Source organism: Parus major, chromosome 5 (assembly GCF_001522545.3).
Source record: "Parus major isolate Abel chromosome 5, Parus_major1.1, whole genome shotgun sequence".
In the NCBI taxonomy this organism is placed as follows: domain Eukaryota; kingdom Metazoa; phylum Chordata; class Aves; order Passeriformes; family Paridae; genus Parus; species Parus major.
The window spans coordinates 60,573,279-60,587,549 of record NC_031774.1 but is presented as its reverse complement, the minus strand read 5'-3'; the positions used below and the strand labels follow the sequence as shown (position 1 = coordinate 60,587,549).

The window sequence follows — 14,271 nt, the reverse complement described above, 5'->3', positions numbered from 1 at the left end:
TGGCCTGGAACACTTGCTGGGATGAAGCAGTCACAGCTTCTCTATCAAGGCAGCTTTGAAATGCTTTGTGTGGGATATAAAACTCAAAAATTCAATTAATTTCCCCATTTCTTGCATCCCACAGAAAGGAAAATGAGCTCTCCCGCTCTCCACCCCTTCACGTGTCCGGTGTGGACACACAACAGCTCTAACCAAGCTGGAAAGACGGGAATCAAGTTATTCCCAGCTCCATGAGAGCTGTTTTCCCCTCTCCAAGCCTTTCAAAGAGATTTATTCTGCATCTGCAGTGCTGCCTGTGCAGAACAGCCCCGGCACTGCGAACGAGCAGCATTTCCAGCAGCTGGAAGGAAGCAAATGTTCCCTCCTTGTTCCCACGATGGAGAGCGTGACCCTGGGAGCCCCCTGAGGAGCCTCCATCGATTTCCAATGGAATTTCGGCAGGATCTGAGCCCTGCCAGGAGGCTGTTAACACACTCCAACACAAAAGGACAAAGCAAATGACCTCAGTATCAACAATCCCCACACAGCCCCAGCCTGTGGTGCTTTCCTGAGGGCTCGGGCTGCAGCGGAATTCCAAAAGGGACAAAACAATGAGCTCTCCGTGATGGGATTTTATGGAGAAAACGTCTTCTCCCCTCTTTTAATGGGGTTATAAATACACCTGGTTGGAATTACGGGGATGTCCTGGTGACACCAAGGGTGGCACAGGGGGAGCAGCACTACAGGAGGGATTTCCTTCTCCAAGGACACCCAGCAGAGCCAATTCCCAGCGTTTCTGGGGCTGGATTAGCACCGGAATCCCCAGGGAGCAGACAGGTTTTTAGCCCACCACAATGCTCGGCTTCCATAGGGATGGGAGTGGCCCCGGGGAGGATTGGGAGCGTTGGTGGATCAGAGGCTGGACACGACCTGGAATTCTGCCCTGGGCTGATCCCTCAGGGTGGGAATTCTGCCCCTCTGCCCCACTCAGGTGAGACCCCACCTGCAGGGCTGCTCCAGCTCTGGATCCAACAGCAGCAGGATGTGGAGCTGCTGGAGTGATCCAGAGGAATCCATGGAGCTGCTCCAGGGCTGGAGCCCCTCTGGAGCCAGGCTGGGAGAGCTGGGAATGTTCCCCTGGAGAGGAGAAGGATCCAGGGAGAGCTGGGAATGTTCACCTGGAGAGGAGAAGGATCCAGGGAGAGCTCAGAGCCCCTTGCAGGGCCTGAAGGGGCTCCAGGAGAGCTGGAGAGGGACTGGGGACAAGGGATGGAGGGACAGGACCCAGGGAATGGCTCCCAGTGCCAGAGGGCAGGGATGGATGGGAGATTGGGAATTGGGAATTGCTGGCTGGGCTGGAATTGCCAGAGCAGCTGTGGCTGCCCCTGGATCCCTGGCAGTGCCCAAGGCCAGGCTGGACATTGGGGCTGGACATTGGCACAGTGGGAGCTGTCCCTGCCATGGCTGGGCTGGGAATGGGTGGGATTTAAGTCTCATTCCAAACCAAACCATTCCATGATTCCGTGATCCTTTGGGCATCTGCACAGATGGAAAAGGATCAGTGGATTTTCCCAATCCACGGATTTTCCCAATCACCAGGAGTCCGAAGCTCACACAGAACGAGGCACATCCATGAATTCCCAGCAGAGATTCCCAGCACCAAACTGCCCCAGGCATGGCCTGAATCACTGGAAAAGTCCTGGAATAATGGGAATTTCTGGGATCACTCGGCAGGAAGGATTTAATTTACTTCCACACTCAGAATCCTTGATGTGACAGGATCCTAACCTGCTCTCGTGTTTATAAACAGCATTAAATAATTAAAGGGCAATGAAAAAGAATTAATTAAAGGGCAAAGAAAAGTCCAGCAGGAAACACTTCCACACTGGAAAAATATCTCAGGATCTGAGTTTTCTGGACAAGGTGTAACAAGTGCCAAACATTGAATTTCTCCAAAAAGAACAGTGAATAATTTAAATTATATCTGTACTTTATAAATTATTGTTGGCTGGAAGGACCTCATGGGGGAAATCAGTACAGACAAGCTCTTTTGGCTCCAGAGAATATAAATATAAGGAACAAGAATAGCTGGAAATGGAAGGAAACCCAAGTCAGTTTGGGGAAGAACCAGGCTGATTTTTTATGGAAAATGAAGCAGTTGAACAGAAAAACTTGGGTGGAGAGAGGATCCCTCAAAGCTCCAAGATCAGGTGATTTTTAGAGGAAAAAAAGAGTCATTAAATTGATTTTTAATAGAGCAGCAAAGAAAAAAAATCAACCTTAGAAAGCGGACAGAGCCATGAGGTAAAAGAGGTCAAAATAAACCGGTGGCATGGGCAATTCCAAGATGAAATTCCATGGAAAAACACAATCAGAGTTGATTAAAAAAATTCCTGACCATTATCATTAAATCAAGTACACTCGAATCAAGACATGGAGTCATTGAAAACATTTTTAATCCCACTTCCATCAGGTTGTTCCAGAGCTCATTCTGGATCCCCACCATGCTGGAAAATCCGGATGGACCAGGAGCACCCACCAAAAAAATGTGGAGTAAACCAGATTTAAACTCGCTCTGACACTGCAGGGAATGGGATTTTTTTAACAGTAATTCTGGGTTTTTAATTCCCTCTGTACCTGCATCTTTTTTCCATTAAAAAAAAAGCAGGAAAAATGGATTTCCCAAGCCAGGAAAAACTGGCGTTGATGCCAAAGGCCACCTGATGCGCTCGGCGTGGAATAATTGTTACAAATTGGGAGTATTAACATCTTAAATCAGTAATTATTGGTTTCATAATCCCAAACCTAATTAATGCTCGTTCCTCCACTTCTTAAAGGACAGAAACTTAATTTTGTGGAATTAATGAACAACAAACTGGGTTAGGAAAGTCTGGTTTTAGAGCACATCCATCTCCACTCAGTGAAATTTTTCCAGAGGCTCCATAAAAGGTTTAAATCCCTGTTAAAATTGAAATTCGGAATTAATTGAGCGTAAATAATGAGGAGGGGGCTCCTGGCGAGACCCCACTGCTCTCTCGCTGCCTTAGTTTGGATTTTAAATGGTCTCAAAGGAAAATAAAAAATATTTGGATGGAGAAAAAAAGGGAAATAGTTGATTATTTCTTCATTTGTAATAAACAAGGGAGTGCGGAGCGGGTGGTGGAGGTGATCCGAGGGTTGGAGTATTTCTCCTGCGAGGAAAGCTTGGGAAAACTGGGAATGTTTACATGGAAAAGGCTCCAGGGAGAGCTCAGAGCCCCTTGCAGGGCCTGAAGGGGCTCCAGGAGAGCTGGAGAGGGACTGGGGACAAGGGATGGAGGGACAGGAGCCAGGGAATGGCTTTAGTTGGAAAAGGGGAAATTTGGATGGGATATTGGGAATTGGGAATTCCTGGCTGGGAGGGTGGGGAGGGGCTGGGCTGGAATTCCCAGAGCAGCTGTGGCTGCTCCTGGATCCCTGGAAGTGTCCAAGGCCAGGCTGGATCAGCCTGGAATAGTGGGAGGGGTCCCTGCAGGGGCTGGATGGGATTTAACGTCTCTTCCATCCCAAAGCATTCCTTGATTCCACAATAACAACAAGTGCCATGTTCCCTCCCTCCTATCCCACTTCTCTTCCAAGGCTCCCATTTTTTTTCCAGCCTTTAACTCTTTCCCATTAAAAATATCAGAGCAGGAACCTCTGCCCTGCAATCCCTGCTCTAAAAAAACCCCTTTTCCCCCCAGTCCGACTCCAGCAGAATTTAAAATACAGAATTTTTTTCCCCCTAAGAGATATTTTATGGGAGGGAAACCAGAGGAAAACCAGGACTAGAGGCCATAAATAAGAGTGAGGAGAAAGGGAGGCTGCGGAAGGAAGGAACTCCTGGGGGGGAAATGAAGATGATAAATCAAAGAGGAAAATCGACCTGCCTGGAACATTTAGAGCCAAGCCTAAAAGGACTTCCAGAGAAGCAAAGTCCTTCTGCTGACTGGATGAAATTCCCAGCCCATTCCTGGAGCTAAAATCCCATCCAGCTTGGAAAAGACCCTCAGGAGATCATCTAAACCCCATCCATGGGGATGCTGCTCCTCAATCCTGCTCCAGCAGCACAAATCCAACCCAAAATGTTGGGAGGGGATGGAAAAGGTGCTGGGTTCCGAGGAGCAGCCAAGGTTTTCCTCCTTGGATAATCACATTTGCCTGCCCATCTGACAAAAATTCCTTTTCCAAGCTCTACCAGGTTTGTGAGGTCGTTTCAGCTGGATTTCAAACTGGGATCAAGATCCCAAAGGTAATTAACCCCCAGGGCTTCATTAAAACTGGTGTGGGGAAAACGTGGGCAAGGCTCAGGTTGGCTACACCTGGATATCCATGGAAGCTCTCCCAAGCCTGGAATTACAGAGCCCTACGGAGAAGGATGGGGATGGAGATGGAGGATGAGGAAAAATCCATCAAAATCTGCATTTTGTTAATTAGGATACTCTAATTGTCCAGAACAATGTACAGCCATGCACGTGGAGGACCTTGAAATTCTTCACTGTGAGAGCGGGGAGGGATTGGAATGGAATTCCCAGAGAAGCTGTGGCTGCCCGTGAATCCATGGAAGTGTCCAAGGCCAGGTTGGAGCAGCCTGGGATAGTGGAAGGAGTCCCTGCCCATGGCACTGGATGGGATTTAAAATCCAGCCTAAAACATTCCGTGATTTTATCAAATGCAGAAGAGCCAAAGAGCAAAATCTCTTCCCTGAAGGAACGGCCAGGCATTGGAAAAGACTCCCTACGGAATGGCGAAATCCCCATCCCTGGGAACATTCACAAAGGGACACCTCAAAACACAATTTAACACTTGTGGGGGCATCCAAGGGTCGATGGTCTTGGGGGCTTTTCCAACCCTTATTTTCCAGTAATTCCACATTTCTGGTGAGCCCACCCACACCAAACCCTCCTCACCTCTACGGGAAGCTCCTCCAAAAAAAACCCCACGCAGGGAATATTCCATGGATCGGCAGGAGCAGAGTATTCCAGTCAGGAATAGCGAATTTAAGCCCTAAACTCAGCTCTTTCTATAACCCAAGCTGTTTCCTGGGCCTGTTTATAGATTCCTGTAAACAGAGGGAATTTTGGAGCCATGGAAAGGAGCTGTCTTTGAACTCCAGGGATATTTACAGCATCAATTATCCTGAATTTCATCTGACACCAGCTCGTCTCAGGCTGATCTAACCGCAGCTTTAATTTAGGAAAGGAACAGCATAAAAGGCATTCAGATAACCTCGTGGAACTTTTCCTGGAGTTTGTTCCAGGAGGAAAAGGAAATCTGCACCCACAGACAGGTAATGCTATGGAATTAAAGCTCTGTAATTAACTGTGAGCGTTATTCCCGAGTTAAAAATTCCCGATATCAGGAGAATCCTGATATGAGGAGAAAATTCTGCAAGGAATTTCCTCAGCAGCTCCTCAGGGTGAATTAAACATTGCCAACATCAGCTCAACATGGAAACAGGAATAATTCCTAATGGGAATTCTGCATTTCAATTCTGCTGGGCGTGGTTAATATTCATTTGGAATTTTCCCCAGCAGGATTGGGATTAATCAGGATGGAATAATCAGGATGGGTTAATCATTAATTTCAGTGGGTGACTCAAAGGGTTTTGGGTTTGGACACCCAGAACCAGCAAGGTGGGGTTGAGAGGTCACTCCCATTCCTGCTACACTTCGCCATTCCCATTATTCCCAGTTTTCTGTCTGCTTCCACCACTCTCATTCCTGCTGACCGGCACCATTCCCGTGTTTCCATCCCAACTCCTCACCTCCCTCCCAGCCAAGAACTGGAATTAGAGCTGCCAGCAAGGATTTCAGTGGATCCACGAGCACAAGGAATTGTTCTCCCTGGACCCCCAGCTCAACCTCTCCATCCTGCAATTCCAGGTTTTCCCACCCCTCATGATGGATGTGTCCTTTCCACCGCAAGTTAATTCCTAAATATTTCCCTGCACTACATTTCTTGGAAAAAGACTTTTCCCGCCCTGAAATAAATAATGATGAAATTTTTTTCCACCTTTTCTTTCCACATTATTCTCAGGAATCTTTAAACCTTCACCTGACCTTTTGCTCCACCTTTTTCCAGGCTTGTATCCACAGAAATCTGTGAACCAAGAGGAACACAAAACCACATTTTCCATGAAGGCATCAGGACTTTTCTTTGCTAAAAACTGGGAAATTTGGAAAATTTGTCCTTTGGGAAAGAGAAGAAGAGTTTTCTTGTCAGAAGTCTGCTTCTTAAAATGAAAAGACTCCATTTATTCCATCTTTCCCTTCCCTAAAAAAGGAGGAAGTGTCCTCCAAGTAAAAAATTTTTCTGGGAGTCGAAGTATAAAAGCTTTTCCTTCAAAGCCAAAGATGAGATGGACTTTGAAGAGCAACTTCCCGAGGAAAAAGAAGCAGAGTTCAAGCCTGGCATGAACTGAGCTCGGATTTCTGAGGCAGTTTCTTCTCCTGGTGGCTCCAGAAGAATGGAGCTCCTGGGAATTCATTTCCAAGGGAACTGAGGGCTTTTGGAGGAACTTGAGGTGAGAAATGGGAATTTTCAGCCAGAGCTGGGAGAGACAACACCTGCTCACTTCAACAGGAAAAAAGGACAGAGATTTGTCTCCTAAAGGAATCATCCCTGGTGGATTTGGAACAGTTCATTCCTTCTCCACGGAAGGAAAAAGGGCTCTCCAAAAGGAATTGTCCAAGGAAATCAAGGAGATGAGGGGGAAAGTTATGAGGGCAGGGAGAGACAGGATGCAGGGCAATGGATTTAAGGGAGATTCAGATGGGAGATTGGGAATTGGGAATTGGGAATTGGGAATTGCTGGCTGGGCTGGAATTGCCAGAGCAGCTGTGGCTGCCCCTGGATCCCTGGCAGTGCCCAAGGCCAGGCTGGACATTGGGGCTGGAGCAGCCTGGGACAGAGGGAGCTGTCCCTGCCATGGAATGGGATGATATTTAAGATCCCACTCCATCCCAAACCATTCCATGATTCTGGGAGTGCAATCAAAGCAAATTTTGCACTCTGGAGTTCAGACGAGGATGATCCAAGGGAGGAAGCAGCTCTGCTCTGGAGCCGGGAGAGCTGGGAATGTTCCCCTGGAGAAGAGAAGGATCCAGGGAGAGCTCACAGCCCCCTCCAGGGCCTGAAACAATCCCAATCCTTCATATTTCTCGCTGCAATCCCAATCTTTCCTACTTTTCCTTGCAAACCCAGTCTTTCACTTTTTTCACTGAAATCCAAATATTTCTTATTTTTCACCACAATCCCAACCTTTCACATTTTCCCTGCAATCAAAATCCTTTGTATTTTTCACCACAATCCAAATCCTTCACATTTTTCTCCATACCCAATGCTTCACATTTTTCCTTGCAATCCCCATCCTTCAGATTTTCCACTGCAATCCTTCACATTTTGCATCACAATCCAAATCCTTCGTATTTTTGCCACAATCCCAACCTTTCCCATTTTACACTGAAATCCAAATCCTCCCCATTTTTCCACTGCAATCCCAATCCTTCACATCTTCCCTGAAATCCCAATCCCCCATATTTTTCATTGTAATCCCAATCCATATTTTTCACTCCAATCCCAAACCTTCACATCTTCCTTGCAATCCCAATCCATCAGATTCATCACCACAATCCCAATCCTCCACATTTTTCACTCCAATCCCAATCCCCCACATTTTCCCCTGCAATCCCAACCCTTCCCATTCTCCCAACCATAAAAACTCCACAAACCCGCAGCACCCGCCATTAAAATCGGGATTCACAAGGAGCCGAAGGTTTCTCAGGAACAACAGATATTTTAAGGCATTCCTAAAGGACCAAAGGCAGAATTCCAAGGATTTACTCACAGTACACGTCCACTCGGATGGATTTGATGGCCGGGGAGCCCAGGCCGTTCTCGGCCTTGCAGTAGTAGCGGCCTCCCTGGTGTCTCTGGATGTTGGAAATCCTCAGGGTTTCGTTGAAGACACTGGAATCTTGGAATCTGTCAGAGGCACTTCCTGCTGTTTTGGTCCACCTGATCTGAGCAAGCACCAAAAACCAGGATTACTTTAGGTCTGGAAAATGGGCAGAGTCTAAAACTNTTCACAAAGGGACACCTCAAAACACAATTTAACACTTGTGGGGGCATCCAAGGGTCGATGGTCTTGGGGGCTTTTCCAACCCTTATTTTCCAGTAATTCCGCATTTCTGGTGAGCCCACCCACACCAAACCCTCCTCACCTCCACGGGAAGCTCCTCCAAAAAAAAACCCCGCGCAGGGAATATTCCATGGATCGGCAGGAGCAGAGTATTCCAGTCAGGAATAGCGAATTTAAGCCCTAAACTCAGCTCTTTCTATAACCCAAGCTGTTTCCTGGGCCTGTTTATAGATTCCTGTAAACAGAGGGAATTTTGGAGCCATGGAAAGGAGCTGTCTTTGAACTCCAGGGATATTTACAGCATCAATTATCCTGAATTTCATCTGACACCAGCTCGTCTCAGGCTGATCTAACCGCAGCTTTAATTTAGGAAAGGAACAGCATAAAAGGCATTCAGATAACCTCGTGGAACTTTTCCTGGAGTTTGTTCCAGGAGGAAAAGGAAATCTGCACCCACAGACAGGTAATGCTATGGAATTAAAGCTCTGTAATTAACTGTGAGCGTTATTCCCGAGTTAAAAATTCCCGATATCAGGAGAATCCTGATATGAGGAGAAAATTCTGCAAGGAATTTCCTCAGCAGCTCCTCAGGGTGAATTAAACATTGCCAACATCAGCTCAACATGGAAACAGGAATAATTCCTAATGGGAATTCTGCATTTCAATTCTGCTGGGCGTGGTTAATATTCATTTGGAATTTTCCCCAGCAGGATTGGGATTAATCAGGATGGAATAATCAGGATGGGTTAATCATTAATTTCAGTGGGTGACTCAAAGGGTTTTGGGTTTGGACACCCAGAACCAGCAAGGTGGGGTTGAGAGGTCACTCCCATTCCTGCTACACTTCGCCATTCCCATTATTCCCAGTTTTCTGTCTGCTTCCACCACTCTCATTCCTGCTGACCGGCACCATTCCCGTGTTTCCATCCCAACTCCTCACCTCCCTCCCAGCCAAGAACTGGAATTAGAGCTGCCAGCAAGGATTTCAGTGGATCCACGAGCACAAGGAATTGTTCTCCCTGGACCCCCAGCTCAACCTCTCCATCCTGCAATTCCAGGTTTTCCCACCCCTCATGATGGATGTGTCCTTTCCACCGCAAGTTAATTCCTAAATATTTCCCTGCACTACATTTCTTGGAAAAAGACTTTTCCCGCCCTGAAATAAATAATGATGAAATTTTTTTCCACCTTTTCTTTCCACATTATTCTCAGGAATCTTTAAACCTTCACCTGACCTTTTGCTCCACCTTTTTCCAGGCTTGTATCCACAGAAATCTGTGAACCAAGAGGAACACAAAACCACATTTTCCATGAAGGCATCAGGACTTTTCTTTGCTAAAAACTGGGAAATTTGGAAAATTTGTCCTTTGGGAAAGAGAAGAAGAGTTTTCTTGTCAGAAGTCTGCTTCTTAAAATGAAAAGACTCCATTTATTCCATCTTTCCCTTCCCTAAAAAAGGAGGAAGTGTCCTCCAAGTAAAAAATTTTTCTGGGAGTCGAAGTATAAAAGCTTTTCCTTCAAAGCCAAAGATGAGATGGACTTTGAAGAGCAACTTCCCGAGGAAAAAGAAGCAGAGTTCAAGCCTGGCATGAACTGAGCTCGGATTTCTGAGGCAGTTTCTTCTCCTGGTGGCTCCAGAAGAATGGAGCTCCTGGGAATTCATTTCCAAGGGAACTGAGGGCTTTTGGAGGAACTTGAGGTGAGAAATGGGAATTTTCAGCCAGAGCTGGGAGAGACAACACCTGCTCACTTCAACAGGAAAAAAGGACAGAGATTTGTCTCCTAAAGGAATCATCCCTGGTGGATTTGGAACAGTTCATTCCTTCTCCACGGAAGGAAAAAGGGCTCTCCAAAAGGAATTGTCCAAGGAAATCAAGGAGATGAGGGGGAAAGTTATGAGGGCAGGGAGAGACAGGATGCAGGGCAATGGATTTAAGGGAGATTCAGATGGGAGATTGGGAATTGGGAATTGGGAATTGGGAATTGCTGGCTGGGCTGGAATTGCCAGAGCAGCTGTGGCTGCCCCTGGATCCCTGGCAGTGCCCAAGGCCAGGCTGGACATTGGGGCTGGACACTGGGACAGTGGGAGCTGTCCCTGGGTTGGAATGGGATGGAATTTAAGGTCCCTTCCCACCCAAACCACTCCAGGATTCCGTGATTCCCTGAGCACAGGGAATGGCCTCCTACTTCCAGAGAATAAATTTCCTTTCTGGCCAACTCGTGTCCTTGCAGATCCCGACACTTCCACAGGCTGCCAGGGAAAGCACAATCTTTTCCCGATCCAAGGAAAAGTCGGCAGTGACAGGAGTTGTGAACAGGCAAGACACGAGCATCAGGATTCCATGCCAGGAATCCCAAGAGAATTGCCCTTTTCCAGCTCGGTTGTTGCAACACTTCGGGAAAAAGAGATTTCCTTTTATTTTCCAGCAGAGGAAAACTCTGGAAAATCATGGAAAAAATCAGCAGCAAAGCTACAATTCCTATGGAAGGGTTTTGGTGTTTTTTTCACTTTATTCCCGAAGATTCCAGAGTAATCCTGAAACTGGAAACTAGGGATGCTCCCAAAAATGGAAATAAATAAAATAAATAAAATAAAATCAGTTGAAAAATCCATTTCTTCACCTCTGAACTCAGATTTTACACATTGGCATCCAAACTGGAAAATCAGGGAGACATCCAAGAAGTCTGAATCCCAAAAACTCAGGATTTGGCTTTGGAACTGCAGACAAGACTCTCCTAACACTTCAAGGCTGAAAGTCTAAATATTACTGGAAAAGATAAAGAGATTTTAAGGAAATGCTGAATAATTTAAAAGGGTTTTAATGAGTGGATCCTGAGGGAAAAAATATTTCAATCTTAGGTAAATAGGTAAAACTTTGGTTAAAAATAAAAAATTGATAAGATTCCTTTATTCTACTCAGCTGGATCAGTCTTTTTGGTTTTGTTTTTGTTTTTTTTATGGAAAAGCAGGATTTAGGGAAACACCCACAAATTCTTTCCCAAAAAACCTCAGAATAACCTGGCCAATGATTGATTGCAACAATCAGTCTTCGATTAATTTGGATTACTTTGATCCCAATGTTGTTCCTTAGGACTTTCCCTCCTCCCAAAAACTTAACACTTTAATCCTGAATAATCCATAAACATTTTTCCAGTCAATATCCCACTGAAGAACGATGGATTTTCCATCCTGCACGGCTGGAAAATGCCTTTTTCAGCATTAACCGGGAGCTGAGGTCAGGAACTTCACTGAGTTTTTTCCAGGATTATTTGAACATTCCTGGTGGGAAATTCTGGACTGGCCCCCCCAGCTAAATTATCCAGGGAATTTGAGGAAATGATCCAAACAGCTCCAAATTTGGGATTTTTTTTTTTTTTCATTCTCCCTGCATTTTTTTTATTCAGCAACCTTAATTAATTTTTAAAATTCACCTTCATAATAAGGCCCTAATTTAAGGGCAGAAAGAAGCAGAAAAAGCTTCATCAGAATTCTTAATTATTCCTTTTTATGGAGGCTTTCCGATGCTGGAATTCCACGTCAAAGCCCTGGAATCACAAACACATCCTCATAACTTCAATGCCTGGGAATTCATTCCCTGGAATTCTTTAAAGGCAAATAAATACAGCAAAATTTGTCATTTTGAGGTTCTAAAGCGGCAAAAATCAAGCCTGGGGATGAGAACTCCATAAAATCGTAATCCAGACTCTTATTTCCCTTGTGGACCAGTCTAAATCCTATTTGTTTTATTTTTATTTTTTCCCAGACACAGAAGAAGTTGCTGCTGTTGCCATCCAGGTTCAGGGATTGAGCAAATCCTCACATTTTTGGGGGAAAAACCGGCTGGGGTTCAATTAAACCTACAAGATTTAGGAGCTGTTCCACATGGAAGAGCTGAAAACCAGGAAGGATGGGCACTGGGAGAGCTGGAAAGAAGGGAATTGGATCCAAGGATGAGGTAACTCCAGGAATTCTGTGCAGGAGTTACCTCCTAGGAGCCAAAATTGCTCAAAATTCCACCTCTCCTATGGAAACAGGATAATTGGGAATGTTCAGCTGGAGAAGGGAGGGCTCCAGGACCTGAAGGGGCTCCAGGAGAGCTGGAGAGGGACTGGGGACAAGGGATGGAGGGACAGGAGCCAGGGAATGGCTTTAACTGGAAAAGGGGAGATTTGGGTGGGATATTGGGAAGGAATTCCTGGCTGGGAAGGTGGGGAGGGGCTGGGATGGAATTGCCAGAGCAGCTGTGGCTGCCCCTGAATCCCTGGCAGTGCCCAAGGCCAGGCTGGACATTGGGGCTGGACATTGGGACAGTGGGAGCTGTCCCTGCCATGGCAGGGTGGGACTGGGATGGTTTTTACCATCCCTTCCAAGCCATTCCAGGATTCCATTGAAAGCAGTGGGAACAGGGAGGTGATCCCAGTGCTCCGTGCCAGTCCCACCACTGCTCTGAGTTCCCAGTGAACGAAAAAATTCTCTTTTGTTCCATAAACCAGAAAATAACCCAGGCAGGAAATTCCCATTCCCTTCATGGAAATCTTCTACAATTCTCTTGGATTAAATTCCAAGGAAAGGGCCCTTCTCTGAGGGGTGTAACCTCAGGAAGATTTGGAATGGTCTGGAGAAAAACCAAAGAGCTCATTAAAATAACAAAAATTTCCTCAGGAAAGCAAGGGATAAGCTCAGCAACGGCAGAATATCCAAGGAAAAAACAGGGAATAACCATCAACAGCTTTAAAACACCTGGGAGGGAGCGGAAATCAATCGTGGATCAACTCCCAACATAAAAGGCAAAGTTAAGGAAGTGACAAAATGGATCAGGAATCACTTCCCGTTTGCTCAGCCCCAAATGTTTATCCAAAACATCTTCCACCCACGAGGCTCCATTAAATCGGAGTCAGCAGTTCCAAAGGACTTTTTGGGAAATGCTGGAAGTTCCAGGACAGACCCAGGGATGGGAAATCTCCTCCTCACCACCAGGATCAGCTCCATGAAAACCATCCCCAGGTTTGGGATTTCCACCACCCAACTGCCACCAATGCACCACCCTCAGTGTCCAAAGGTACAAATCCCAAATTTTCCCTAAAACTCATTTCTTATTCCAAGTTTTCCCAGGAATTTGCCTCCCTGGGCAACCTCTGAGATCCCAGTTTACCCCAACCCAGAGGCGATGCCTTCACCCTCTTTGGGAATGGGATGTTTGGAGGATGGAGGTCTTTGGAGCTGCTCCCTGCCATCCCAAACGGGACTGGGAAACCAGGAGCTGGCAGCTCCCTGCTCCCACTGAGATTTCTTTTTTTCCCTGAAGAGCAAAAAGGCATCAAAATGTGTTTGTGTCATTAAATTCAAACACTGGAGTCTAAACATAGAGGGAAAAATGCCTTAAACAGGGATTTTTTTCCCACCTGAAATTCACTCCTCGGAGCAGAATCGTGGTTCAAAGTGACAAAGCCGTGGTGAAACCCAGGCAGCTCAAATTGAGGCTTTTTTTTCCTCTCTTAATACAACAATTTTGGGTGTTGTTTCTGCTTTTCCTTCTCCCCATCTCCACTCATTTTACTCCCCTGGAAAACCCTTGGGAAGCAGCTTCATAGAGCATTCCCAACACACTGTCAGAGATGACAACAGCTCAGCTGAGGAAATGTTTCTTCTCTAATCTTTCAGCAATAAAAAAGTCTTGACTCCATTACCTGTCACTGTCGTTAGGGGAGCAATTTTGGGGCTGACACAGAGATCTGGGGCTGGGAAGTGTCATAAATAAAGGAAATTTATTTTCTAAACCCCAAACAAATGAAAAAGATGAAAATAAACCAGCCAATCCCTGCTTCAAAAACCCCAGTTTGGTTTGCAGGAGATTCCTGCCCCTCGTAATTTCATGGATTCATGAAGGTTGGAAAAATCCCCCAAGATCATGAGGTCCAACATGGCACCACTGTCCCGTGTCCCCAGGTGCCACATCCACATGAATTTGGAATCCCTCCAGGGATGGGGACCCCACCCTGTACCTGTGCCTGGGCTGGACACCCCTTTTAGGGGAAGAAAATTTCCCAAATATCCAATTTAAACCTCATGGAATCACTGAGATTGGAAAATCTCTCCAGGATCATCGAGCTGAATGTGCCCAATGTCCACC

At 46.1% G+C, this 14,271-nt stretch overlaps 1 protein-coding gene across 1 annotated transcript in view; it reads right to left on the bottom strand.

Annotated features, from left to right (window-relative positions):
- Positions 1-14,271, bottom strand: part of MDGA2 (MAM domain containing glycosylphosphatidylinositol anchor 2) — a 148,671-nt gene that overhangs the window by 122,454 nt on the left and 11,946 nt on the right. Inside the window, exon 3 of the mRNA XM_033515236.1 lies at positions 7,847-8,021. Coding sequence (XP_033371127.1) covers positions 7,847-8,021 — 175 coding nt within the window. The remainder of the gene's footprint in view (positions 1-7,846; positions 8,022-14,271) is intronic.